Raw genomic sequence first — 26,661 nt, 5'->3', positions numbered from 1 at the left:
AACTTTGGCGGCTGATAATTTGGTTTTTTCTGTCTACCAGGGAATTTGTGCTACTGGCCCGTATAGAAATGTAATCAATTAAAGAAAACAAGAAATGAAATTTAAAGGCATGATTACATGTTAAAAGTTCCAACGTCACTAGCTTACAATCACTGAACATTTATTTCTGACGACCTATTCTATAATCAGCATTTCTCTCTGAACTCGCCAGGTTAAAATTACCAAGATTAACTTATATTTACTAGCATGGCATTCAATTGGCTTATCAATAAGCTGCACACAGTAAATAATGCTTTATATAGGAAAGTTATTTAAAAAACAAATATATATACATTATACAACATACCTTAAAAGTTTGCTTTGTATTTTATATATATTTTAATTTGACAGCATTCTTTCTTAGCTTTATTTACTTAATACTGTACTCTTTCACAATTTTATAAATGCATTTTAGAATGCAAACTTATAGTTCACAATCACTCAAAACTTATTATTTTCTATATATTTTCTATATATTTGTTGCGTTTTGCTGCAATTTCATGATTTGTGATCGCAAAAACGAGTAATCCTGGTGATCAAACAATTACCCGTTAGTGTCGGTCACAAAACGAAACTGCAACACAGGATTTGTCACTAAAACTAACAATATTAAAATTAAAATGCACTTGGTTTTGTTTCAAAACTAGTTGCGGATAGGGATTACAAATGAGGATCAGGAATCACGAGACGGATGCGCATCGATGGGGCGCTGATAACGAAATGAATTTCAGCAATGATTGCCGGCGCGATAAATAAGCGACGATTCCGCTGGAAGATCTGGGCGATCTGAGGGGCTTCTAACGCTAATGCCCATGCTCTGAACTCGCTTCGAGTGTAATTCAATCGATGTCACTCTGGCTGCGATCACCATCGATCCTCTTCTGCCCCGCTGCTCCAACCTGGACTATCCCCAATCCCACACAGCATTGCGGTCTGCCCAGTGTCGCCGGCGGCTCTTAATCACAGTTTCCATTACGAGGCACCCGACTTAGTGCATCGCAACTGTAGCTACGTCTGTGCTGGCTATAAATACACAGTTGTACAGTGGAAACCCATTAAATTGCACACTTCTTAAGAGTCAAATTGGGTAACTTCTAGCTTAGTAATTATCGATCCCTAATGTTATCTTAGTTTTCCCAGTATAATGTATGAATTTTGTTTTGCAACATGGCTTATTAGTCCAAGGTTCACCTTACCGAGGCTGCACTGTACGCACTAGATGTTTGTTTGCACAGAGGCGCCTTTGTCGTTGGATGTTTTTTGCGGTTTTTAGCTTTTGGGGCGTCGCCGTTGCCTTCGCCATTGCGGATTGTACTGCATCCGCCGCTTGATAGATACAATTACAGTTAGCTCCTTGAGGAGCTGCGTCGCCTGGCAACTTGGCCAAGTTGGTCGTCAGCGTTACGGTTATTGTCACTGCTGTGGCTTCCCTCCCACCAGCAGCAGCAGCACCGCCTCCTCAATTACGACTGAATATGCAAGAGCAACGGATTTTCCATTTCTCCACCTAAAAGATCTCCTTGAAAAGGGAATTCTAAGAATGTTGCAACTTGATGTATGGTATATGTATATGTTGAAAGCACATTTCAAAATATTACTAAATAGTACAATTTAAGAACCCTTTAAGTACTGTAAAACAACTCCAAACAAGCTTTGAATTTAGTTTTTGAACCGCATTAAGCATAGCCTATTAATCTCCTTTCATCCGTTTTTCCCTCATGGGGCTTCAGTTCTTTTTAAACTTCACAAAACTCCCCCAAAAACTCAAAACTCTTTATATACAGCGCATAAAAGCCTCGTTTCAACATAGTTAAGTCAATAGAGCAGCCGAACACAGCTAGTTGCTTGTGTTAAGTTTTCATAGGCCTCCTCCATTCATAGATGGCTGTTTGCGTTAGTTTTCCATTTGGCCCAGAAGCTAGTATTGCGGTTATCTTGCGGATTCGCTAGTTGGCGCATATTTTGTAATTCAAAGCTATTCGCGTATGCCGTGTGGTTTTTTTGGTCAGAAGCCAGACAAGAGGAGCGCTCCTCCGCTGCTCCTAGCAAGTATCCAAGTTTCTGAGTAGCTGTCGGTAACCAAAGTGGGCCAACTACCCACCCACACTTGCATACTCGTACGTAGTGAATACAAAGCGGCTTAGTCAACCGGACCCATGCATTTTTCGACTTCTTTTAACTTCAGGCAAGGGATGAAGTGTTTGGGTAGCAAGGGGATGGGAGTTTCCCGCAAACACAAACACACACACGCATTATGCTGCCTGGAAGTTTGTTGTCTTTGGGCGCTTTATCTTTGTTTACGCAGCCGCCGCACGTGCCCCAAACTCGTTCACCTCACATATTTGGCCAAGGAATATGGCTAATTCCCATTAGCAAAGTCTAAGCGGCTTACAGATGGTAATTGCAGTTCTACCGTCGCACCTTATGGGTCACAAGTTATCCTTTATTGGTTATCCATGCTCAGCGCAGTTAACCCTTTGACTTTCTGGCCAAATATAAAAATATTGAAAAGGAATATTCTTTAAATTTATACAAAATGTGCCTCTTTAGTTCTCATGCTTTAAGCCAAGCCCTCAAAACCTGGTTATTAGTTTCCTTTATCCACAGAGCTGACAAATACTCCCAGATTCGCAAAGATGAGTTGAGCAAAGGAATAGCCAACTGCACAAACAAGCCAGAAAATGACACGGCAAAATGTGGAACAGGGTAAACCGAAGTCGACATAAATGGAACGAGCTGAGGAACTGCCTCAGTTTAAATAAATAGAACAGCCGCCGAGGCTGTGGGCTTTAAATAGCCGTGGTAATTAGATACATGACACATTAGTCTATCTCAAGATTGCAAGCAGCTTAGCAACAAATCTGGAGCAAGTCAGATTTAGGTAAATTGGTTTTTGCCGAGTAACCACAGAGCCTAGTTACCACTCGAAGTGTATTATAAGTTATAAGCTTAAGTTCTGCTGAATTCTTTAAGCCATCTTAAATCAAGCAGGAGATAAACTATTTCTGATCATATCTATTCTATCAAACAAGGCAGACCAATAAGAAGTTACTTTCAAATAGACTCGATTTATTACTATATATATATGACTGTCTACATATATGTATCTTCATTTCGAGCCAACACTGCGTATACTTAACGGGGTGAAACTTAAATTTCGATTTAAGCGGGGCAGCCAACTGAACTCTTCAGTAAGGCAACATACTTATATTCGAACTCCAGAGGACTCATTTCCTGGGACGTGCTCACTGCAAAGTGGAGCATCTGCAGGCGTCTACGTGAGCCGAAGGAGTCCCAGCTGATACCCCAAAACTAATGCCAAACTCTGCCCGTTTTTCTCCTCCAATTGCAGTGCACTCCCTGCCGCATCTCACGGTGCTGAGCCTCTCCGGCTGCAGCAAACTGACGGATGATGGAGTGGAGCTTATTGCCGAGAACCTGCAAAAGCTGCGCGCCCTGGACCTGTCCTGGTGTCCCCGCATCACGGATGCCTCGCTGGAGTATATCGCCTGTGATCTGAACCAGCTGGAGGAGCTGACGCTAGATAGGTGAGTACCAGTCCACCGAGCCAAGGCACGAGGTCGCGTCTCCTCATTGCCCCTCACCAACCGGCTGCGTAATTATTCATGAGTAAAATTCAATTTCCGTCGCCGAGTAGCTCAACCTCATCTCCGGGGGCAACCATTAGTCCTCGGAAACTGCAGCGAGTTGCAGACCCAAAAAAATCATCAGACTTTCCCGCTTAAGTTATGAGCAACCAATAAACACAGCCGCTAAAAAAAGCAGAACTATTTTAAAATCAGAAACAACAATTGATTGATCTCAAATGCATACTCTTAAACATATTTATTTTTAACTTTATTATTTATACAATTATTATTCCATTTAAGTCGCTTGCCAAGTTGCCAATCATTTAACATTTTTAATGTTAATGCCAGTTATGAATAAGATTTCACAGTTTGCTCTATCCAATTCGTATAACGCATAACATTTGTATAAACATGAACCTTTGAAGTGGAATAACTAAGAATGCCAAACAGTGCAACCCATTTCTTTGCCGAATACATCAGAATTTTACCCAACACCTCGCCTCTCAAATAATTTGGGTTAGTATTTCCGGTAGAATCAGCGACACAAACTTGATTCTGTTCGATTTCTGAATTAATTTGTTTTGCACATTCTTCGTGACTAATTAGCTCAACAGTGTGCTCAGTAATGAGTAAGCGATTTTCACTTAGTTCTGGTACCAATCTGGTTAAAGACGCACTAGATTCAGCCTCCAGTTGATGCCTTAGCATCTGAAGCATGCAGATTGGCTTGATACCTTCTGAGAAATAGTTACCTAAGGTGACTGGCTGCATAAGTTTAAGCAGTGCTATATCATGTTTATGATATCCTGAGATGTTGTCATGTCTAATGATCGAATCGACAGGAAGACGATTGCTGATAGTTTTATTTGTTTCCAACAGTAGAACATATCTATAAAAAAAAGATATAGCTTTGGCTACTTATTTTATTAATCAAGTTGATGTTACATACACTTTTTCTGGCAAGCCCCTGGCAATTGTAAGAACAAAATCTAGAAGAAATGAGGGCAATTAATTTAATTAATTTAATTTTTAGAAACTATTACTCACTTTCAGTGATAAAAACTCCATGCGCGTTGAAATTGATTCCAATAACATGGCCCATTTGTAGCGATGTTGTGGTATCGCCACCACAATCCTTATACAACCAAATGTCCGGGTTACTGACACTTTCGGCATTTGAGTTTCCGGTTGAAATGTCTGCATTTTGCACTGAGTTCTCCAAACTCAATCTCTCCACATTGGCCGCAATCCAGTCCACATGGGATGTAATGTCTGTGAATACAACAGGTCCTTTGCGGTCTGGGTTTCTAGAACTCGCTATCCCGATCTGAACTTCGCGTTTGATAGTTCCAGCAATAGTGACACTTTTGGTCAACGGATTTCCATAATAGAGACCACTCGTTTCTCCATCTGACCCACCAGCACATATTTGATTCAAACTGCGATTAATATTACACTCGCTTTGATTTAGCCTGTGAAAGACAAGCGCGTGCAGATTTTCGCTTTCCAAACCTCGATTTTTTGGGGCCCAGGCAAAGGCCTTGAAGGTTTGAATCGCCTGAACGGAACTCACGATTCTCTTATCCATAATTATGCACATTGAGTGAATGTCGTCTGTGAATGAGTGGTTTTACGACTATCACAATTCCGTATAATGGCCAACTTACCCGAAAAAACTACGCTGTACGACAGCTTAAGCAATCCAATATCATCTTGGATGGGTGATTTGGAGAACAAGCGGTGCACAACTGCTTTGGAAACCGGAATTCTAGAGTTCATAGTGTCAGCATCGGGAATATTGTACGCCCCCAATTCCACAAAACTAAAATAAATAATAATAATTTCAACTAAAATTTTAAATATTAAAGATAAAGTGTTATAAAAGTTGTGCTTTTCGAAGGCTGATAATCCTCTAAAAATATGTCAGTATCTACATTATATGGGGATACTTACAGATTGACCTGTTGATCAATACACCGAGCAGCGGTTAGAACAATGCCTAATCAAGGATTTGTATTAATAAATGTGAGAATGTTTTATTATTTTATTATGTATTTAATACGAACGTTCGTGAATCAGCGTGCCACCGCACAGGAAATGCGTGGCATTACTGACAGCTGTCATCCAAGCAGCTGCCTGTAATCCTGCCCTGCTCAGCTCCTTAGAATTTCCACAGGATTCATCCAAAAGCTTGGCTGAAACCTGCTGGCCAAGGAGCAGAGTGAACAAGGGAATCCAAACTAAAGATGACTGCATTCTACGAATGAAATATAAATATAAATTAATCTAATTTTTGAGATATACTCACTGGTATAAAGTTTGTTTATGCTCTAAAACTGCGAGTTTCCGCATTTTACATCGAGCTATTTATATAATAGGTTTATCTATTATCCTTTCAGGTGTGTGCACATAACGGACATTGGCGTGGGATACATCTCCACGATGCTATCGCTGACCGCCCTCTTCCTGCGCTGGTGCTCCCAGGTGCGCGACTTCGGACTGCAGCACCTGTGCTCGATGCGGAACCTACAGGTGCTTTCCCTGGCCGGCTGCCCGCTGCTTACCTCGTCGGGTCTGTCCAGCCTGATCCAGCTGAGGCATCTGCAGGAGCTGGAACTGACCAACTGCCCGGGGGCGTCGCACGAACTGTTTGACTACCTGAAGGAGCACCTGCCTCGCTGCCTGATCATCGAATAATCGATGGGTGGAGATGATCGAATGGACGGATACGGATCCCCGGAGCACTGATTTTTGGTTCGGTTCGGTTTGGGTTCGGGTTCGGAGCGATGCGGCGAACCACTCGAACATGCTAATTTGGTACACCTAACCTCCAGTCGGCAAGTTCCTCGCGTGCTATGTGACTTTAACTTTCCGTCAACACTGTACTCTATCCCTTATAGTTTTAGACTTATTTTGATTTCTGCTGTGATTTGATACGGAACTTAGTTAAGTTGATCTGTTTAAGACGATAATGTACCACAAAAGACCCGAAGATGATATTTATTTACATGCAATACAATATGTCTAATATACATATACATAAATATATATTTATATTTATAAATATACATTATTTATATTATTGTAGTTTTTAACGAACGTTTTATTTACTACTCTCGCTGTATTTAAACATGCAGACTACGTGTAAAATACTACTGAAAGCAAAGAAAACCAGAAAAAACCAACTCAAAAAAAAATGAAAACCAAACATTGCGCCCAAAAGACGAACAAAGAACAAATAGAAATTACAAAACATACCAAGTGAATCAAAATATGCAATTAATTACATTAGTTCAAAGAAGCAACACAACAACAAAGGATGAATATTTGAAAATATTTACGAGTTTAGCGAAAACGTGCAAAAGTTGCCATCAGCTTTAGATTGAAATTGCAATTGAAATTAACAAATCCTAGACTTTTGCATACCCTGACCAGTGAAACCTAACTTCGATTGTACCATATGACTAATCTGTAATTAACTTACTGCTACTGAAAGTATTTTAAGGTGACATAATGAGCACGCTACCAATGAGGTCAATATTTAACATAATGTTTAGCAAATTGTTGTCAAATTGCAAAATGCAATTGCGAACCATTAACAATCGACTTCTGGCCGTCAAAAGATACTCTATATATCTAGCTTACGTTATAGAGCCGCTCTCCTCATTAAACTAAAGCCCTCACTCAAACCTAATGTAAATGCTTTGTTTTTAAACTCCAATGTGAGAGTTTCATCCAGAACATTAAGCAAACGGCGATTGGTGGAAACTGCAGTCTTAAACCAACAAGAACACAACTCTACAAGTACATGATAAAATAAATAAATGGTAAAATGAATTTAATTGTGTTTTTATGGTATTGTATGGTATCATATCTGCTCTGGTCTGAAAATCATAAAAAAACGCTGTGATCTAATCAGACTTAAATCAATCATTTTAGTCATTACTTCATCTTAAATCAAATTCTTAACCCTAATGTAAGTGGCAACTATCATACAATGGATTAGGCGTCAGGATCATTCTTCGCATGCGCCCTCGCCATCTTCGTCGTCGTACTCTTCGTCCTCCTCGTCGTCCTGCTCATCGTCCTTGCCCTGCTGATCCCACCAGGAGAGCACGCCTAGGCCGGATTCGTTAATGGCACCCTAAAAGATAAAGGTACTCGTTAAATAAAGATTCTCATCAGGGGCGGTAAATAACTAACAATAATCCTGTACGGTGTCTTCACTTCTTGGGAGGTAGCTGATGCGACTGCAGCGGATGAGCTAGCTCCCTGCTGAGTCTGAGCCTCAGCTTTCGGCGGTCCAATGGGCGATGTTTCTTCGAAGATCTCCCGTGATACGCGGAACTTGATGGGCTCGCCAACGTCCATGAAGAGATCGTGTTTGGCGCCGTCCTCGAGCGGATATTCCCAAACCCAGGCCTGTTCGGCCTCATCGAAGCGCGAGGGATGCTGCAGGGCGGCATGCGGAATGAGGATGTCGTCGAAGAAACCAAGTGTCACATGGACTCCTTCTCGGCTGCAGTTTCGAATCTTTCCGGTAATCACAGTGCCCACCATCGGCCGGAAGACCACATACCGGAACAACACCTCCGTGTGCGAGGCTCCGTCTCCCGGCAGGATGATGGAATCCTTCAGTGAAACAATATCCTTCAGCGCAATGCATAATCCCACGTTAAGAAGGACCTGTCACGTAGAAAATCAAGAATCAGGACGTGCACATGGAAGTCACAACTTACACACCTTATTGGCCAGCTTTCGGTCGATCTCGTCGCGCACTGCGTCTACCAACTTCAGATTGAACTGGTCCGGCGCAATCCTCACATTGTCCTTCAGCTCCGCCAGCACGAACATGTCGCCAAATTGTTGAAATATTCACTTTTAAACTAATGCTCGTTCATTGTTTTGAATGTGAGCTGCAGTACCATGTGTAGCCGTAGTGTGACCACATGCTCATGCAATAGATACCAAAAATACTAATTATATGAATTTATAGCGTATAGGGTACTCCCGAACTAACTTATCGGTCAGCTGTACAGCCAGCTGATTGCCAGTGCTAATTGAATTTCGTTAACTTTTTATTTAGTTGTTACAAATTAAAAAAAAAAAAATGTTTTTGTTCGGTAATAAGCCCGTTTGGCAAGACAAAAATCGTTTTAATATGTTTACGCACATTTGCTTACTGCATATAGCCATCTTAGGAAAATACCAAAACAATGTCGACGCTTCTTTGTGAATGGCATTCGCAACACGTGCGGCTGGTTGAACAAGTTTGTGAAATTTTGGGCTTTAATAACTTTGTGTAAGTCTGGCACCGCATTAAAAGCTTTTGCCTTATAAATACAACGAATAATTATATATTTGTTAGTAATTACGGCGCTTCCCGCGATGAGCAACGACAGCCACAAATACAGTGACGCCGAGGAGGACGAAGAAGACCTGCGGAGTGTAAGCAAAGTGCTTTTGAATTTACAATGAAATCTTTCTTACACCTTTCGATTTTTTAGTCCGAGTGGACAAAAGACTTCAAGAACCTCACATTGAAGCACGATATCTTTAAAGATATTAAACTGACGCCCAAAGACGACTGCGATGACCTGGCCCAAGTTATAGCAACCGCCAACGAAGAAGAGGATGAGCCGGAGGACGAAGAGCCAGAGGAATACGATGAAGAGGACTACGACGATGTCGGAGATGACTACGATACGTATGAGGAGGCCTATACGGGCTTTAACAAGCTCCACGTCCAGCCGCAGCTAACAAATGCCGGTGGAGGTGGCTCCGGCGGTGGAGCTGGAGGTGCATCTGGTGGCTCACAACGCGTGAGCAGCTACCAACCAAATGAAAAGCTGCTGCGCCGCTACTCCGCCCGCATTAATGTAGAAAAGTACGATCCCACCACGAATATGAGCGCGCAGGCGGCCAACCGGCTGGTGAACTTCGATCGGCGCGATAGGACACAGGTGCGTGACAAACACGACCGAGCCACTGCGGAACAGGTGATGGATCCGCGTACCCGGATGATACTCTTCAAGCTGCTAAATCGCGGTATGATCCAGGAAATCAACGGCTGCATTTCTACGGGCAAAGAGGCTAATGTCTATCATGCCGTTTCCAAAAATGGTGAAGAAGAGTTCGCCATCAAGATCTACAAGACGTCCATTCTGGTCTTTAAGGACCGCGACAAATATGTGTCAGGCGAATTCCGCTTTCGGCACGGCTACTGCAAGCACAATCCGCGCAAAATGGTACGTACCTGGGCGGAGAAGGAGATGCGGAACTACTTGCGAATGCGCAACGCGGGCGTTCCTGTGCCGGAGCCAATCTTGCTACGCTCGCATGTACTGGTCATGCGGTTTTGCGGTCGCGACGGATGGCCGGCGCCAAAGCTTAAGGATGTCGAGCTCAGCACTTCAAAAGCGAGAGAGTTGTACAGGGATTGCGTAGTCATCATGTGGCGCATCTACAACCAATGTCGTCTTGTGCACGCGGATCTTTCAGAGTTTAACATCCTGCTGCAGGATGGTCAGCTGGTCATTATCGATGTAAGCCAGTCAGTGGAGCACGATCATCCGCATTCCTTTGACTTTCTGCGCAAGGATTGCACCAACATATCTGAGTTCTTCCGAAAGCGGGCGGTGGCAACGATGACGGTAAAGGAACTTTTTGATTTTATCACCGATCAGACTATAACCACAGAGAACATGGAGGAGTGCCTGGAACGCATCTCTGAGCGAATCAAGGACCGCGATTTCGACGCCATCTCGGCTCAGGAGAAGATCGATGAGGCTGTTTGGCAGAACACCTACATTCCCAAAAGGTTGGACGAGGTATGTTTGCGCAGTGATTTCAAAAGCCAGTGTCACGTTACAAATCCGTATTCTCCTTCTAGGTGCGTCATTTTGAGAGAGATGTAGACAAGGCCAAGCAAGGAGTGCAGCAAAATCTCATCTACGGAAAGATCACTGGTCTGACTTCGGATCTGGACGTGCAGCAAAAGCCAGACGTGCTTCAATCCTCGACCGCCAAAGAGGATGATGGTAGTGAGGCCCAAACGAGCGGCAGTGAGGACGAAGACGACTCGCAGGATAAGGACAACGATGAAGATGCCAAAAAGTTTAAGAATTCGGCAAGACCACGAGAGGAGTCTCCGGAGAGTAAAAAGGCTCGCAAAAAGGCCGTCAAGGATGCGAAAGCCGAGCAGCGCAAGGTTAAAGTGAAAAAGCACGTGAAGAAACGCAAGGAGAAAATGGGCAGCGTGAAGAAATAGAATGGTTTCAGAATAATTAATATAGCTGTGAGTTTAAGTTATAAATATTTTATGCAAATTTTGTAACTTAGCTGCATCGTATATGATGAAATTATATAATAGCGATGTAGCTTATAACAAATCGCCGCAGGTATAAATCAAATATTAAACCCACTACTTTACGAGTATTTACTCGGATTTGTAGTAAAATAAATAGTATAGCTGGTTTTTACGAGTGGAGATCTTAAGTCAATGATTTACATATTTATTTCAGCCTTATAAGAACCACTGGATCCATAGAAAGGCATGAAATCGTCAATTAGGTGAAGTTGCTAGTTGGAGTTGCTACGGATCGCTTAGTTTCGTCGCAGTCTTTCCCATTGCAATGTTGCTTAGAATACTTGTATTGTTTTGCACATTATTATCGGGAAAGGTCGCAGAATCCTTTGTGAAACCACTGCGCTACAATCTAACGATTCTTACGCGCCTAGGGAGTGAAGATGAGCAGAACCAGTTTGAAGGCATCGTATCCATCGATATTGAAGCGACACAACCCACTCGCGCCATCTATTTAAATTCCCTGAACTTAACCATGTCTAAACAAAAAACATGGATACTGCGATGGGCCAGTGGCAGAAAAATCGGTGCACTCCAGATAAGGAGAAATATTAAAAAGCCCAGCTTAATTCAGATAGTAATGGAACTCCCACTCAGAGGTGGCGAAACATACACACTTAACATGTTCTTCTCGGGCGACCTGGATCGGCGGCAGCAATATGGGTACTTTGCCGGCTACTACGACAAAACGCCGAAGGTGTTCTACTCCATGACTCGCTTGGAGCCGGACTATGCCCACACCGTGTTTCCCTGCTTCGATGACCCACGCTTCCGGACGCCATACAACATAACATTGGTGCACGACCGGAAATACGTTGCACTCAGCAATATGCCACCCATAAGGGAGACACCATAGTTAGTAAATCCTCAAAGGAAACCACATTTAGGATACGAAACTTATGAATGTGTTTGTTTACTTTCAGCAAGGAGATTGAAAACTTTGTGTCGACGACATTTATGGGTTCACCACCGCTAGCCACACACCACGTCATGTGGACACTGCATCATCTACAGAAAGTTTATAGTGGTTCTGCGGCTACGGGTGAGAATATCACCGTCTGGTCACGGCCGCACTTGGCGGAGAAACTGGCAAAAGTGCCGGAAATGACGCCCAATTTGTTTAGTAAATACGAAACCTTGTTCGCATATCCATTGCCAAAAGGACCGGATTGGGGTGGAAAGGTCGATCATGTAGTATTGCCTAGATATACGGAAATGTATAGCGGTCAGGGTCTGATGGTGTACGGCGAGGATATGGTGGAGTCAGGTCAAAACGAACCTGAAAGCCTGCAGGAAACGCTGGCGGAGCTGGTAGCACGGCAATGGAACGGACTGCTGGTGAACCTCGAAGATTCGGATGAAGAATATATGCGGGACGGCATTAACTACTATCTGAGCGTCCAGGTGATGGCCATGGACAATGAGGCCTATAACACGACTCACATCTCAAGAACGCGTCAAGATGTTTTGTATTATGATTCCTTGGCTAAAGTAAAATCGATCGCTACCGATGTGAAGGAATCCGGACACCAGAAACTCCGCAAAAAGAAAATGTGCCTGCTCACCCACATGCTAAAGGTGGCCCTCGGTGATAAGTTATTCTTGAAGGGACTCCAAGAATTCTTTAAGCGATACGCCAACTCCTCTGCTTCATCCAAGGAACTGTGGGAGGAGTTCCAGAGAGGGGCGCGCCGAAGTCACCAGCTGCCCACCGGTGTGAGTTTACCCACTGTGATGGAGTCATGGGTTAAGCAACCAGGTTTCCCGATACTCACCGTCCAGCGCGACGATGCAAAGCAAGTGGTGACCATAACGCAGAATCGCTATAATCAGAAAAAAATGGACAACAGTTCCAATGAGTGCTGGTGGGTCCCGGTCGCTTACATCGTCAGGAATCTTACGTTGCCTCAGGTGGAGTGGCTTGGCTGTCAGAAAAATAATACAGATGTATTGGAACTCAGCCACGTCGCTAATCCGGAAGATTGGCTATTAATAAATGTGGATGCGGCAGTTCCTCTTCGTGTCTTCTACGATTCATTCAACTTGCAGCTGATCAGTGAGGCTCTGCGTCAGGATTTCACCCAGATTCCGGAGCTTAGTCGCATCCAGTTGGTCGATGATGCCCTCAGTCTATCGTGGTCAGGTCGGTTGCCGTATAACGTCACCTTAACCATGATCTCATATCTTTCGAACGAGACCAGCGTTTTGGTTTGGGAAACAGCGCTTTTGAATTTGGAGAAGCTACAGAGCATCATGCGAATGACTACGGGATTTCGTATCTTTAAGGTGGGTCCTACCAAATCCAACTTAATTTTGAATCTATGCCTATAATCTGTACCTAACCTTTTCAGCTTTACATGCAGAAAATTATTGAGCCGGCTTTTAAAGCAACCTTAAATTCCCTTCCAACAAAAGCCAGAACTGGCCCGGAAACACCGAACACCACTAAATCCCCGGACACCACAGAATCCCCGGACACCACAGAATACCCGGACACCATGGAATTCTCGGACCACACGGAATCCCCGGACAATACGAAATCGCCGGACACCACGAAATCGCCAGATACCACGAAAAGCGAAAGTAAATCGGATTTGTCGTTGTCTGCGATTTTATACCGGCTGGCATGTCAGTTCGAAATCAAGGAATGCCTAACGGACGCACAACAGCGATTTGAGACGGCGATGGACCAGAAATCCAGCTCCTCCATACCGGAGGAGATTCGGGAAATCGTGCTCTGCAGGGGCATTCGAAACGGCTTGGAGGTTCATTGGATAATGGTGCGGGACATGTTCTTTGAGTCCGAGAATGATAAGGAGAGGAGTATCCTCCTTAATTCTCTCAGCTGCACTACGGAGTATTGGGCGATTCAAAAGTTGCTCACCTGGGCCCTTGACTCAAAAAAGGTTCCAAGAGCGTTGACAGCCGGTATCCTGAGCGCCATATTGAGATCCCCATTGGGCTACTATGTGGGCAAACAGTTTCTCATCGAGAATTCTAAGGAAATCCTGCGCAGGTAAGTATTTATAATCTTTAAAGATAACTTGATAACACTGAATATGAATATTCGAACTACTCTAGCAAGAACTTTAAATTGATTCTAAGCCCGTTTATCAATGCGATGACAACAAAAGCGGAATTTTCGGCGCTGAATGATCATTTACATAGGAACCTTCCATCCTCAATGGTTTCTGGCTTATCATCCATGTTGGAGCCTGGTCTAGACAGAGTGAATTGGCGAAATAACCTGTACTTTGATCTACTTAAAGCCATTCGAGATTTTACTCTGGATGATGGTCCCAAAAACAGTTCTGATTCGGACTCGGCCTGATAACTATTTCCAAAATAATTGTTAAATCAATATACAAGTTAAATAATGTTGAATTGGCAAAACATGGGTTTTATTCTTGCACAATTCGATTTAATATTACTTTAACCACAAAAAATGTAAAAAATGTGCTCGCCTTCTCCTTGCCAGTAACTTGGACCCGAAATGTTAATAATATACATTTGGCTAATCTAAATGTTTTTTAACAACGTTTGCATTATATCCGTCATGTACCATGCAGATAATTTGGCTTTTAAAAGGCATTTGTGTATGTGAACTATATCCTAACTTAAACTATCTTATGTTTATGTTAACCTTTGTTCTTTTTCAGGGGAATGGTGCATAAGTATGTACAGGAAGTATTTATCTGTCTGTTTAAAATCGAACATCACAGCATTGACATTGCCTAAAGCTAGGGATAAGATTCATGTGGAGTATTGGTTTCGAAATCAGGCATAGCATCGCTTTCGCAGGCTGATGTACATCATCACTCGGAAGAACAGCATCAACATGGCCAGCAGTCCGAACTGATGCAGCATCGACACCTTTTCCACATCCAAAAATTTGAGAAGCACGCGAGGATCGCTAAAATGACAGTAGATCGCATCGCAGTCGAGTTCCTCTCGCTGAAATCCGAAGACGGCTAAAACCAAAGAAACCACGCCCACACGGACGTAGCTGAACTTCATTAGCAGTTGCATTCCGCCGGATATCTGCGGCGCAAAGTCGAATCCGTAGACGGCCAAACCCATCAGAGGAGCTATTAACATCGGGCCCACCACACTGCCATTCTGCAAATCGAATGATATGTTTTAGCCCGAAAGTATACCTCAGATGCGGTTTGGAAACTCACTGTTATGCTGAAGGTGGCTCCAATGGCCAGGCCCATTCCCTCGGCCACCAAGGAGATCATCAAACCCACAGCCACAAAAATGCAGAAGCGCCAGAACTGCTGGGGCAATCCGGACATCCAGTACGTGACTGCCATGAAGGTGATGTTGAGGAGCACTTGGACTGGCAGTCGCGACACTGTGAGGGCCATGTAGTACGGCGTGAGGGTATACCAACGATTGAAGGTCTCCTTCTTGACCACTTTCACCTCAGCGGGATCTGCAGGATAATCTTCAGATTAAGTATACAAGTACGAAATAGAAATCCAAAACACTTACAGCTCAAAATGGGCACCATCACCTGGGTGTACACGATCATGAGGACGGCGCCGATGCAGAATTTCAGATGATCGAACATCCGGGCACCTTGGTTGCCCAGTTGGAAGAATATCAGGCCAAAGAACAGACCGCACAACAGGTGATGGAACAATTGGATGGTCAGTGCCAAACGAGCCCGCGTTATCCTCAGTAGCATTACCCTCATGAGGACGATAAACTGACGCAGCCCAGATATATCCCGCCGATCCGTATGGAGTCGCTTCGAAAAGGCCTTCACTTGCTCCAACAGAGCACTGGTGCCTCCAATTAGCGTTCCATCCGTGGAGGCGGCGCTGCCAACGAAAAACGCGGGCAGAAATGGACGCTTCTGTTGCTCCAGAAACATTGTGGTCACCGCCTGCTGAGGTGCCAATTGATCCGACTGACTGGCCACATAGATCAGCTTGCCATTTTCAGTTAGGTCGCTGAGTGCTGGCACCAGGTGTCCATCCTCCGCATCCACCAGCTCAATAACTGCAACAAGAAAGTAATCCCAATAAGTAAACCCTAAAATCATAAAATTAACTGGCCAAACTCACTGTAATCCGAAGGACTGTAATGCCTGGGGCAATCGAGCTGGGCCAGTCGCAGGAAGGGAATGGTGGCTCTGGGACTGCCTTGGTAGACGCATTGGCCCTTGGCCAGGACGTAGATGCTATCGAAATAGTTGTATATCGTGGCCGAAGGTTGATGGATGGTGCAAACGATGGTGCGACCCTCGTAAGCCATCGCCTGCAGCAAACGGATGCACTGAGCCGCCGTCACTTCGTCCAGCCCACTGGTTGGTTCGTCTAAGAAGAAGATGTTGGGATTGTCCACCAGTTCCAATGCAATGGACAATCGTTTCCGCTCACCGCCACTCAACTTCTCCGCCGTCACATTGCGCCGGTGATTCAAGTGCAGATTCTCCAGGATATCGGTCATGATCTCCGCCTTTTTGTGACGATTCTTCAACTTGAGATCGCAGGCAAGATTCATTAGCTCCTCTACAGTCAGCAGGGTCTGGTGGTGGTCGTCCTGAGTAATATAGCACGCGTTGTCCCGCTTCATCTTAATGTTCCCAGTGACTCCGTCGCGTCTGGAGGTCATTAAAAGTTAGATAAAGTTATTATTTATGCATCGAACAAGGAAATGTATTTCCTATTATTGTTTTTTCTTATCGTTCGCCTTTTTTCGTTTGTAAAAAATTGTACAACAAACAATTCGAACAGCCTTTCCAACATCATTATTTACAAAACAACGTTTCGTGACTTTGCAGATTATGTAGCAAATTCTGTAAATTTCCGCCGTATTTTGAGGAAGCATTCGATCCATTCAAAACTACGACATTTATTTTGAAGGCAAAGTTTGTTTTGATCCAGAATGGCATCATATTATTGGAGATATTTGTTTGCTTATCTCAACCCCGTTCCCACCCAGAATCTACAGAACCCTGTAGTTATTTCGCATTTGAGTTGGCATAAAGTCAGCGGTTATTCACCAGTCTGTGGATCATAGAACCGGTTAGCTTTCGGCTCCATCAAATTATATGGGTTTTGTATTGTTACACTTAAACCATAATAACGAATGCAGTCGAGTCTGGTTTGGCATATTCTTCTCACCTGAAACCGGAAATCGCATTGAGCAAACTGCTTTTTCCGGCTCCCGAGGGTCCCATGATTGCCGAAAGTTGACCATTCCGGAAACTGCCGCTGACTCCATTCAGAATTTGACGCTCACCGGTTACGCGCCCTGAAATAAAATAAAATAAACTAATATGTTAAGTATATCCGATTTCTTATCTCATCTTAGAAAATATTCAATGGCTTAATGAGTTGCAGAAATTATAAAGCTAATATATTCTAGCTATTACGTATGAACGCTTGCGATTCTGGTTTATGGGATTTGCTAATAAGACAGATGAAATAATGAAGATTGGCTATGACATAAAACTGAATAAATCAAGTTTCATTTTTAATGGGAAAATCACTTTCATTGAATGGGCTCAGAATGGCTCGGAACAGCTGAGCATCCAGTTAAATATTTTTAATAATTTTCGTGACATGGACTGGCCTGTGGAAAGATACCGTGGATGACAAATGACGGGCTTGAGAAGATTTCATGACTGGCATAAAACGAAACCAGCTTCCGCCCTGTCTGCCTACCAAATTCCATGGGTCCGTCTGAACCCCACAATTATAGGTGTTCGCACGGGCATAATTTATTCCAATTAAAATTCGTCTTGGGTGTGGAAAAATCCGTAGCAGTGGTACCATTTTAGGGCCAGGAATCGTTGGTCACAAGGAACCAATTTATTTATATACCCTGCAGGCAATTACGCACTATCGCAATGCGAACCTGACCTGCATTCTTCGAGATCAGTCAGTCTCGACTGAGTTAATATGTGCCAATGCCAACGGCGTTCTTATCAGCAGTGCAGCTGGACTATACTACTAGGTATTACCGAAGGTCCTAATCAAGCAACTTAATCTTTAATCGGTTCTTGGGATTCTCCTTGTTTTCACTTTCTCCCTGAACGTCTGGTACAACAGGGCGGATGGTTAATGAGAAGGATTGGTCTGTGTTCGACTCACGTGGGTCAATGAGGTTGTAGATTAATCTTTGAAATGCACTTTATTCTACAAAAGAGCCTTGCAATAAACATATAAGCTTATCATAAAGTTCAGTTACATGTTGTTCAATTTCAATGTCTGTCTGGAAACGTGGCTAGCATTGATTTATGTTGATAACAAGAGTGCAAACTTTCAATCTAGAAAACGATAGAATTTTGAATGCTTGCATACACTTTTTTAATTGTATTATAGAATTCTGTCTTTTCATTATTGACATACATATGTAAATGAGAAATCTAGTCAATATATGACCCAGTTTTTACACAGCAGCCAGTGGCCAATTAAAATTCATTGCACAACCAACGGAATCGCGGATTGCGAAGCAATTCAAGAAGGTCACTGACAAGTCGGAGTCTGTCGATAATCCTATTATCATATCAATTAGCCCATATCAATTAGCCGCTGCCTTTCGAGCACGCCTCCATAGCTTTGTGGTCACCACGTTCTGAGCACGCGCAGCGTCTAAAAGTCGTAAATCACTAAAAAAAAAAAAAACGAAAAAAAATCGAAAAACTGAAAAATCCGAAAAAATGCTGTCAGCAAAACCGGCGACCAACAATCAACAGTACGTTGGCTTGGCTGACTTATCGTACCGCTCCCCCACCCCAAACACCTCAAACATTGTAAACCGCTGCTCCCACGATTCTACGTGAGTCACATAATGAGGCGTGACAATTCGCTGGGGAAATTATCTCAACGAATATGATACGGAAAGCCAATATATTTAGACCACAAAAGCCAGGTCATTGTAACGCGCTGAACTTCATTGTTTAAGGTTGGATATACATGGTATAATACTAGAATCCATAAAGAGTAATTGAAATAAATCAGAAATTCCCTTTCGATTTATAAACTAAATATCGAAAAATATTCCAAAATTCGTAATTCGAATTCCATGCCATAAATGAAACTGCGCCTCAAACAAACACGTTTCTTAATTGGTCGAACGAATCTCTGGTTTTTAGCCAGATCGATTGTGGACTCACCTGGGACTCAGTGGGGCACTGGGTGGACAGAGGAGGTGGCACTGCTCCCTGCGGCGACGAGTTCGCTAATTGATGCAATTGAATCGCCTCTACCTAATTAACACAATTCCATTAGCATGCCCGTCGCGTTTGATCCGATAAATGCTACTTATAATGCAGCACTCAGCATCAGCCATTGGAATAGGTTCTGTTCCATTCCCTGGAAACTGTGATCTTCGATCTCTTATGCAACATCACCCACTCCACTCCAAGCCCTTCTGAGTCATTAAACTTATATCACGCTGGTTGCAACAAATTGCAAAGTTTGAATTATTCATCTGGTTTTCAGTGCCCTTTATATCACTAATAGTATGACGGCAGCTAATTATTTTCTATTGGATTACCGCACAGTGATTTGAATTTACTACCCAGAAAAAGGCTATAAAAAGAACTTCATAGCTTGGCATTAAAATGCATCCCTAACTTAAATCCAGAACTAAAGATTCATTCAATTTAATTGGCTACTTAAGTTAAACTGAACCCCTTTGAATGAATACAACCCGGACATGGACTGGCTGACTAATCCGAAATGGCCCTGCTGACTTGGAATGGAAAAGCGCACTCCATGTCGCGGAACAGTTACAAAAAAATAAAAAAAAAAATACAAATAAAATAGAAAACGTGTCCCGAGCTCGACGACTTTTGGAGGGGAAAATTATTCAATCAATGTTGGGCAATTTTCGCTTTTCACTGTGCGCCAACATAATATTGCTGTCGTTGAAGTTGCAATTGTTGCTGCTGCTGCCGATCACGATGATGATCATCATGGTGATGATGATGATGATGGTGGAACTAGTGATGCTAGAGCTGATGATGAGGTTGTGGATGTGGATGTTTTGGTCGCCAACTACTGTAGTTTCCATTGATGCGGGGCACACACATCGAGGAAGTCGCAATGTATCTGCGATGTGTACTTATGCATGTGCCGAGATAAATATGTACACAAAACATTGAGCTCACATACCGACTTCTGGGTATATATTCACACAAACAGTGGGTTATGAAGCCACGATACCCCAAATGAAACAACAACTTGTGGGCTTAACCCACTGTAGAAAACAGAAGTTTTACAAATATAACTAATATAACTTTGGGTTTGATCTAGAATTAATGAGCTTTGGAAATTAGAATAAATTTTTATACATTTTGATATATTAAATATATCATTATATATACATGCGAAGCACTGTTCTCATGCTTATCATTCGTTATTTCCACATGGCAACCAGATTTGGCGACATCTCGCTGCTGACTGTTAGTTGCACGTTGCACATGGCGTATGAGCAATAATTAATCAGCAGTCGTACTTGAGTTTGACTCTGCAATGAGGAAGCTCAACTTCTGTGAAAACTAAGTTATTGGTGAGCAGTTTCGTTAGCATTTCCCCCTTCGGTCGAAAGCATTTCAAAATCAGGCAATTAAACTGTTGATTAAGTCAACAAGTGGCTGGCAAATGCCCTATAGCCATCACACTTCTTACAGACTGCAATTAAAATCGCATTTGAAATGGCACGAGTGTACATACTTCCAAGGGCATATTGCTAATATTATGGATTGCTTTCTAGACTTTTGATTATATTAGTGTCGTTCTTTTAAATATTTTACTACAATAAAATGCTAAGTGGTTTACAAAGTAGCTATCCGGCAATTACTAAGTGGAGATACTATCCAGTCCTATGGAATAAGTCAGGCACAACAAATCAATACTATTTTAGCACCCTAAGATTGACAAGCATTAAAATGGCAAATAAAGTACTTAATAGGGTTATAATAATTTTGTAAACATGCTTAGCAATATTTTACATTGTGTGTAGTAGGCTGTAAAACGTAAAAATTTAAATTGGTTCATTAAATGAAAGACAGGGTACACAAATGATTATACTATTAACTATTTATCTTTTAAAATTGTGGATACAACATAAAGACTCTTTAATAAAACTTCCTTAAATATGATCTTTATATATTACTTATTTCTTCACCTATTGAAAAATATCGGCAGATTTATTTCCATTCATTCGATTCAGTCAACCAAAATGAACTTGGGAACTCTGCCGAATGCATTACATTATTCAATGCATTCGATTTTGTGTCAATGGCATTCATGGTCAGAGAATCCGCACTTAAGTTTGAACTTTCGCCCAAAAACAGCGGGGGGCTAAACTCGTTTGGCCAAAAGAAGGGGTTGTGGCCATAAACGTGGCCCAGAACGTCAGCCGTTTCAGCCAAGTGTGTCGAATGTAACAAATGTAACAAGTTGAGCAGTTGACATTAGAAATGAAGGCAAGGAAAAGGGCAAAAGAGCTAACCAGCTAGCCCCCACAAGCTGTTGATTATGAAGCAGTTGCCACTTGTCCAGACAACGACTTGACCATAAGACGACCATTAGCTGCGATGTCGAGGAAACATTGCACATAGCTCATAAAAACAAAGTCCACGCAGATGCTCAGATACATATACTCGAATGCAAAAAGAAAATAAAAAAGTGAGCATTACAAATATTTGGCATTTTGCAGAAGTTGCGAAATCGTAAGCCATGAAGGACTTGTGTCGTTATCACACATTAACACTATTATATCTGGCATAAATATGAGTTAACCCACTAAACTAAATGTGCTGCCGTGAGATACTTCGATTAACTAACACGCTCATAAAAGGCAACATAAAGCGGCAAGCAAATGGGTCTAACATTTAAATGAGCACCACAACAGAGGGTTAAACTAATAAAAAGATATATATATTTTATTTAATTATTCAACGATATGAACAAGCTGATGTAAAACACTGTGTGGATATCAGCCAGATATAGATACTTGTACTAAGCCAAACTAAATGTCACAATTTCCATACATTAAACAGCACTGTTTCTGATTGAATAATTCATTCTAAATGATTAGTTATTGCATAAATACTAGTTAGATGTAAGAAAGATACTATTACTCACAGAAGTTCTTGCGCTCCTTGACGGTGTAGTACACATCTTGGAACTCCACATCTTTGGACTGTTTGGCGAGTAGGTTCTGCGACTGTTCCATGGCCTTTCTGATGAATTTGTTTATCGTTTTTTAATGCCGCTTTCAAAAGCTCATATATTAATGAACGACGTGGGTGGCAAGGGTGGCTCCGATGACTCCGATGGCTCCGATGGCTATGGTGGCTACCCGGCTTTTCACTGACGGATTCAGATACGTACTATGCTCGCTCGCATCTAGATACGTGTACTGGCTGCCGAATGTGTCATTACCTACCGCACCAAAGTCGGAATTGGAATGGGAATGTGTGCTGGATCTCTCTGGTTTATTTATTTATATTTATTTTACACTCGCTCTTGCTTCGCCAGCTTCGCGATTATTATTGTTGTGTTTTTTTATATTTTTATTTGTTTTTTCTTCTGTCTTTTGATTTTGTTATTGTTCCTCTTTATGCACGCATGGCCGTGTGATTGCAGATTTATTACCCGTTTTGTTTTGATCGCACTGCCGTCTTACGCGCTGCAAATAAAAATTAATCATTATAGATGTTGACATGTGTGCGTTGAAAAAGCGTGGCTAAACTAAAAAAAAAAAAAAGAAGAAAAGCATATGCCGATTATCAACTTTTATGGTGGCCTTGAGTTCCGCAACTCAAAAAGCAATCTGATAAAGGTTTTTTCAGGCTGCATCTAACTGCACAAATGTTCTTTCAAAATATTAAGCAATTTTAGCCATACATTGTAGTAAAAGTTTAAATATATTGTTGCAGTACCAGTTAGCTCTTCAAATAGAGTTTAAACTTGAACTTGAATTGTATGCTAATTGCAGTGATCTTTTTCAAGTTCAAGTATTTCAATTGGCAAACAGATCGACGACCCGCAGAGCCAATCGTAAATACGTAGAATACGACGTAATGTAGCTGATTAGCTTGTTTATAAACTTTTAAGTCCTTTTCTCAAGTTGTTATTAACATTTTGCTGAACATCTTCATAATCCTTACTGAATGCAAACTTTTTACAAGAATGGAAAATGCGTCATTTCCTTTGCAAAACCGGCTTAAATCCAGGAATAATTTTGTTTGTATATGCACATTGTATATGGAGTTTATAATATGGGAACGACAAAGAAGTGCATAAATAACCAGATGATTATCGGAAAAAAACCAAAGAGATCTTAGAGTGCAGCAGAAGGCTCGACACTCGCTTCTTTATCACATTGTAAAAAATTTAAAAAAATATGAAAAAGTAGCAAGGGAATATTATATGTGTCATAAACTTCAGATATTATCGTATATATTTCTTATAAGAAAGAACAAATTGTTATATTTAAATGAGACCTAAAAAAAGCTAAGCTTTTGGAAAAACTATAAGTTATTAAGCTTTTATACCGAAACTGGTTAAAATTTGTTTAAAAATCAGTCCATAGGGTATTATTATATTATTCACAACTAACAAGTTCTGATCGGCGAGACGACTTAAAAAAAAGTGACAGGCGGATCACGAACATTTCGCTTTCTGGGTGGAGCTGAGTGTTCAAATCGCAGACTTATCACGTTTTCACAGTTGCAATTCGCTTTGCCCGATTAAATTAAACAATTACTTTTAACTTGCACAAGATAAAATTTAATTCTATTTACTGTCTCGCCGCCAACAGGCATCTGTGTCAGCACTCAATACTAGATTTTAATAAGATCTGTCAGGTATTAAGACGTGTTATTATTATTTATTATTTATCTAAAACATTCCGAGCAGCTAAGTAGATTGCTCCTGTTTGTTGGTCAAACATACTTTGAAATCTTTGGGTCGCCAAATCGGAAATGTTTTTGTCTTATTTACACATTTAAAGCTTTCGGCGCCGTCTGAATATTCGACATTAACAGACGCCGACTGGCTAAATGCAAAACCAGAAAACCCGTTTCGGTTCCTGGAGAAGAAGCCATTCGAGATCGAAACCTGGAGCAACGCCAAGGGATACAAACAAAGATGGGGCCAAGTGCATCCCAAAGGAACACTAAATCGCAACGAGGAAATAACCAATGTGTTGATACGAGATTAGCTAATTGAAAGCTTAAATATGCATGCCAATCTAACTAAGCTCAGCTCAACTTATGCTAATGTAACATTCTATTCTATGTGCTGTAGTCCGTGACGTCAGGTGGCAACTGAATGTGGAAGCACATCGGATGGGCGTGACCTTTGACCCCAGGCAGCGACCTTAGCATATCGAAAACTTAACTAAAACAAGTCTTGGGCTAACCAGCAATTGGATTCGAATAATTCGTCAATTCCTGACAGTTAACTAATCGCTTAAAAAGTCGAATTGTGTGTAGAAAATAAATAACAATCATTAGCAAACCACAAAAAGCACCGAATTTAATTGACGTTCTTAGTCAGATTTGATTGTTTTTGGCAATAATTGTTGTTGGCTTTTGGGCTTTTGAAGTGATCGATTTTGTTTTCTTTATGTGTATAGTGTACAATGTATAATGATAGTCCTAAATAAGCTTATTAAACAAGCCGATGGCCAATTAAGGATGGTGCATTGTAATTCCCTCTTAAATAATAATAATAATAATTGGATTGTAACCATGTCACGTAGAAGCGCAATCCATACACTTGAATAATTAACAAAGAAACGCGTGTACTTTGAACAAAGTGATTAATCGCTTGTTTACCTTTAATTACGCATTGGTAATGACAACAAAAATAGAAAGATATGCAAGAATAGAAAAGAGGGAATTTAGGGAAACAATATTGAGTTAACTAAAGCGGCGGTGAATTGTGAAACAATTTATATATTTAAATTTATAATATGAAATTCCTTGATTCTTGCTTATCTTAAATAGTGAATTTGAGTTAAATATATATTAAATATTAATCAAGTTAAGAAGTGTAGTTGCTTTATCTACCAATGTCGAATTAATATAACAATAGTTATTTTATAATGAGCAGCACTTTAACTGAAACTTTGAAACTAACGTACTTTTTATTCGAAATTTTTAAATACACGTCAATCAACAAGAATTTATAAATAATGGTCTTGGTATTATATCACCATATTTATACTGTTTTTTTTTTTTAACAGATAAGATCAGAAATAAATACATTATTTTGTTTAATACTCTCCACGATGCAATACAATCTGAAATCACAAACAGCTTCAATAATTCATTGTTTTCAGATAAGTTACGATCGTCGGGAAATCTATTTAGTGAAATCTCACAAAATGAATTGCTAGTCCACAGAATGCAATGTGGATTATTTGGGTGAACATATAGATTATTGTAGTTCCTATGCCATTGTTGCACATCCGACTGGGCAAACACAATACAAAAGGCTCCCCTTTGTGGACAGAGCCGATCCAAAACAAAGCACGAAAACAAACTAGAGCGCAATGAAATTGACTTGCTCGCGAAAATTTATTTAATTGGCATATGCACACCAGATTTAGATAGTATTGATTTTTCTTATGATCACTCCTTACTTTGGCTTGGCTTATGTAATGCTTTTGAAATTTCCCCGCGAAAAGTGTGCTGAAATTAGCCGAGAACAAAACGACGCGAACTTAAATTTTTGAAGAGCTGGCGAAACCGCGTCCACTCTCGACGGCGGCGTGAAAACAACTGAACTGACGTTTAGTCGCAGTCCAACGGGTTCCCCAAATGCCAGTGGGATGGTCGCAGTACAGAGAGCGATTCGAGTCTTACGTCTGTGAATCAGTAAATTAGCATATACCAGATTGAAAAGAACATATAAATATGAATAAGATTAAACGTACAACTGAATTAAGAATAAGTAGTACCTAAAATGTATAATTGTTGTATATTGATAAGATCCTTATTTACATACATAAGCAATACATTTATTTTGTAATTTTATATAAACAAATGTAACTAGTTCATAATCATATAATTTTAAAACAATTTAGTTCGTAGACTTCAGTGAGTAAGGAATCGCAGGAACAATAAACGAATAGGTTCCTCAAACCAAATACAAATTTGTAAAACGTTTATGAAGAAGTCTTTAATGAATACTTAAAATAGTTTTATCCGAAACTATAGAAGGACAACAAATAACAGCACATTTAATTCTTGAATAACGCAATTTAAGGTTTTTACAAACATATCACATAGCATAACAAATATAAATGGAACACAACAGCGCGCCAAAGTTATCGATAAAAAAGGTAAATGGAATAAATAATACCAAGGCTTACAAAAAATACCGAAAAGAACAATTAACAACGTTATGCAACACTGCATTAAAAATTTGAAAAATCAGTTACGTTAGCAAATTTTAAAGTAGAACTTGAAAAAAACAGATACGAAGACCCCTTTTCTGGATTAAGTTCCGATTGCAGTTGAGAGCTTCAAATAACTTTATTGGCCATTCGCTGCGGCGAATGGATTGCCTGTCACTTCACCAGGTGATGGGACAGCCACCATCATCTTAACCAACTTCATCGTGTTTATGTACAAAATAATTACTAAAATACCATTCTCGTGCGGCCCGAGACGTCCTGACT

The 26,661-nt window shown here is 41.2% G+C and overlaps 6 protein-coding genes across 7 annotated transcripts in view; 3 read left to right on the top strand and 3 right to left on the bottom strand.

Moving 5' to 3' along the window:
* Positions 1-7,466, top strand: part of LOC6605312 (F-box/LRR-repeat protein 16) — a 29,570-nt gene extending 22,104 nt beyond the window's left edge. Inside the window, exons 5-6 of the mRNA XM_002030114.2 lie at positions 3,392-3,587; positions 6,029-7,466. Coding sequence (XP_002030150.1) covers positions 3,392-3,587; positions 6,029-6,326 — 494 coding nt within the window. The 3' untranslated portion in view covers positions 6,327-7,466. The remainder of the gene's footprint in view (positions 1-3,391; positions 3,588-6,028) is intronic.
* On the bottom strand, positions 3,598-6,033 carry LOC116801023. Its single transcript, XM_032718249.1, has 6 exons — positions 5,696-6,033; positions 5,583-5,628; positions 5,297-5,451; positions 4,677-5,243; positions 4,579-4,618; positions 3,598-4,518 (listed from the first exon to the last, which is right to left on the bottom strand). Exons 1-6 carry the CDS (start codon positions 5,883-5,885, stop codon positions 3,978-3,980), a joined length of 1,539 nt encoding a protein of 512 aa, XP_032574140.1. The 5' UTR covers positions 5,886-6,033; the 3' UTR covers positions 3,598-3,977.
* LOC6605311 (DNA-directed RNA polymerase III subunit RPC8) lies at positions 7,463-8,572 on the bottom strand. The gene is made up of 3 exons (XM_002030113.2): positions 8,373-8,572; positions 7,833-8,315; positions 7,463-7,773 (listed from the first exon to the last, which is right to left on the bottom strand). The coding sequence occupies exons 1-3, from the start codon at positions 8,481-8,483 to the stop codon at positions 7,645-7,647; spliced, it is 723 nt and encodes a 240-aa protein (XP_002030149.1). The 5' UTR covers positions 8,484-8,572; the 3' UTR covers positions 7,463-7,644.
* Positions 8,573-8,836: 264 nt separating this feature from the next.
* LOC6605310 (serine/threonine-protein kinase RIO1) lies at positions 8,837-11,094 on the top strand. Its single transcript, XM_002030112.2, has 4 exons — positions 8,837-8,931; positions 8,998-9,077; positions 9,137-10,459; positions 10,522-11,094. The coding sequence occupies exons 2-4, from the start codon at positions 9,018-9,020 to the stop codon at positions 10,897-10,899; spliced, it is 1,761 nt and encodes a 586-aa protein (XP_002030148.1). The 5' UTR covers positions 8,837-8,931; positions 8,998-9,017; the 3' UTR covers positions 10,900-11,094.
* Positions 11,095-11,163: 69 nt separating this feature from the next.
* Positions 11,164-14,519, top strand: LOC6605309 (aminopeptidase N). Its single transcript, XM_002030111.2, has 4 exons — positions 11,164-11,850; positions 11,919-13,281; positions 13,347-14,011; positions 14,077-14,519. Exons 1-4 carry the CDS (start codon positions 11,264-11,266, stop codon positions 14,324-14,326), a joined length of 2,865 nt encoding a protein of 954 aa, XP_002030147.2. The 5' UTR covers positions 11,164-11,263; the 3' UTR covers positions 14,327-14,519.
* On the bottom strand, positions 14,375-25,772 carry LOC6605308 (ATP-binding cassette sub-family G member 1). 2 transcript variants are annotated; one of them, XM_032718248.1, is made up of 8 exons: positions 25,621-25,772; positions 22,110-22,656; positions 17,133-17,262; positions 16,386-16,609; positions 16,071-16,322; positions 15,493-16,005; positions 15,177-15,433; positions 14,375-15,114 (listed from the first exon to the last, which is right to left on the bottom strand). In XM_032718248.1, exons 2-8 carry the CDS (start codon positions 22,198-22,200, stop codon positions 14,773-14,775), a joined length of 1,809 nt encoding a protein of 602 aa, XP_032574139.1. In that variant the 5' UTR covers positions 22,201-22,656; positions 25,621-25,772; the 3' UTR covers positions 14,375-14,772. The 2 variants fall into 2 exon arrangements, with proteins under 2 accessions (XP_032574139.1, XP_002030146.1); XM_002030110.2 differs by having other exon boundaries at positions 16,071-16,609.
* Positions 25,773-26,661: the final 889 nt, after the last annotated feature.

Source organism: Drosophila sechellia, chromosome 3L (genome assembly GCF_004382195.2).
Source record: "Drosophila sechellia strain sech25 chromosome 3L, ASM438219v1, whole genome shotgun sequence".
In the NCBI taxonomy this organism is placed as follows: Eukaryota; Metazoa; Arthropoda; class Insecta; order Diptera; family Drosophilidae; genus Drosophila; species Drosophila sechellia.
The sequence above is the reverse complement of the archived record's forward strand: the minus strand, read 5'-3'. Positions and strand labels throughout refer to the sequence as shown.

Coding starts and splice junctions, on each gene's coding strand:
- LOC116801023 (XM_032718249.1), bottom strand. CDS start 5,885: ATGCAGTCATCTTTAGTTTGGATTCCCTTGTTCACTCTGCTCCTTGGC. Junction 5,629..5,695: donor TGGCACGCTGATTCACGAAC/GTTCGTATTAAA, acceptor ATCCTTGATTAG/GCATTGTTCTAACCGCTGCT. Junction 4,519..4,578: donor AGGGGCTTGCCAGAAAAAGT/GTATGTAACATC, acceptor TTTTTTTTATAG/ATATGTTCTACTGTTGGAAA.
- LOC6605311 (XM_002030113.2), bottom strand. CDS start 8,483: ATGTTCGTGCTGGCGGAGCTGAAGGACAATGTGAGGATTGCGCCGGAC. Junction 8,316..8,372: donor ACCGAAAGCTGGCCAATAAG/GTGTGTAAGTTG, acceptor TCTACGTGACAG/GTCCTTCTTAACGTGGGATT. Junction 7,774..7,832: donor AGACACCGTACAGGATTATT/GTTAGTTATTTA, acceptor TTTATCTTTTAG/GGTGCCATTAACGAATCCGG.
- LOC6605310 (XM_002030112.2), top strand. CDS start 9,018: ATGAGCAACGACAGCCACAAATACAGTGACGCCGAGGAGGACGAAGAA. Junction 9,078..9,136: donor ACGAAGAAGACCTGCGGAGT/GTAAGCAAAGTG, acceptor TCGATTTTTTAG/TCCGAGTGGACAAAAGACTT. Junction 10,460..10,521: donor TTCCCAAAAGGTTGGACGAG/GTATGTTTGCGC, acceptor TTCTCCTTCTAG/GTGCGTCATTTTGAGAGAGA.
- LOC6605309 (XM_002030111.2), top strand. CDS start 11,264: ATGTTGCTTAGAATACTTGTATTGTTTTGCACATTATTATCGGGAAAG. Junction 11,851..11,918: donor CCCATAAGGGAGACACCATA/GTTAGTAAATCC, acceptor GTTTACTTTCAG/CAAGGAGATTGAAAACTTTG. Junction 13,282..13,346: donor CGGGATTTCGTATCTTTAAG/GTGGGTCCTACC, acceptor TAACCTTTTCAG/CTTTACATGCAGAAAATTAT.
- LOC6605308 (XM_002030110.2), bottom strand. CDS start 22,200: ATGGAACAGTCGCAGAACCTACTCGCCAAACAGTCCAAAGATGTGGAG. Junction 16,610..17,132: donor AATGCGATTTCCGGTTTCAG/GTGAGAAGAATA, acceptor AATGACCTCCAG/ACGCGACGGAGTCACTGGGA. Junction 16,006..16,070: donor TTACAGTCCTTCGGATTACA/GTGAGTTTGGCC, acceptor TTCTTGTTGCAG/TTATTGAGCTGGTGGATGCG.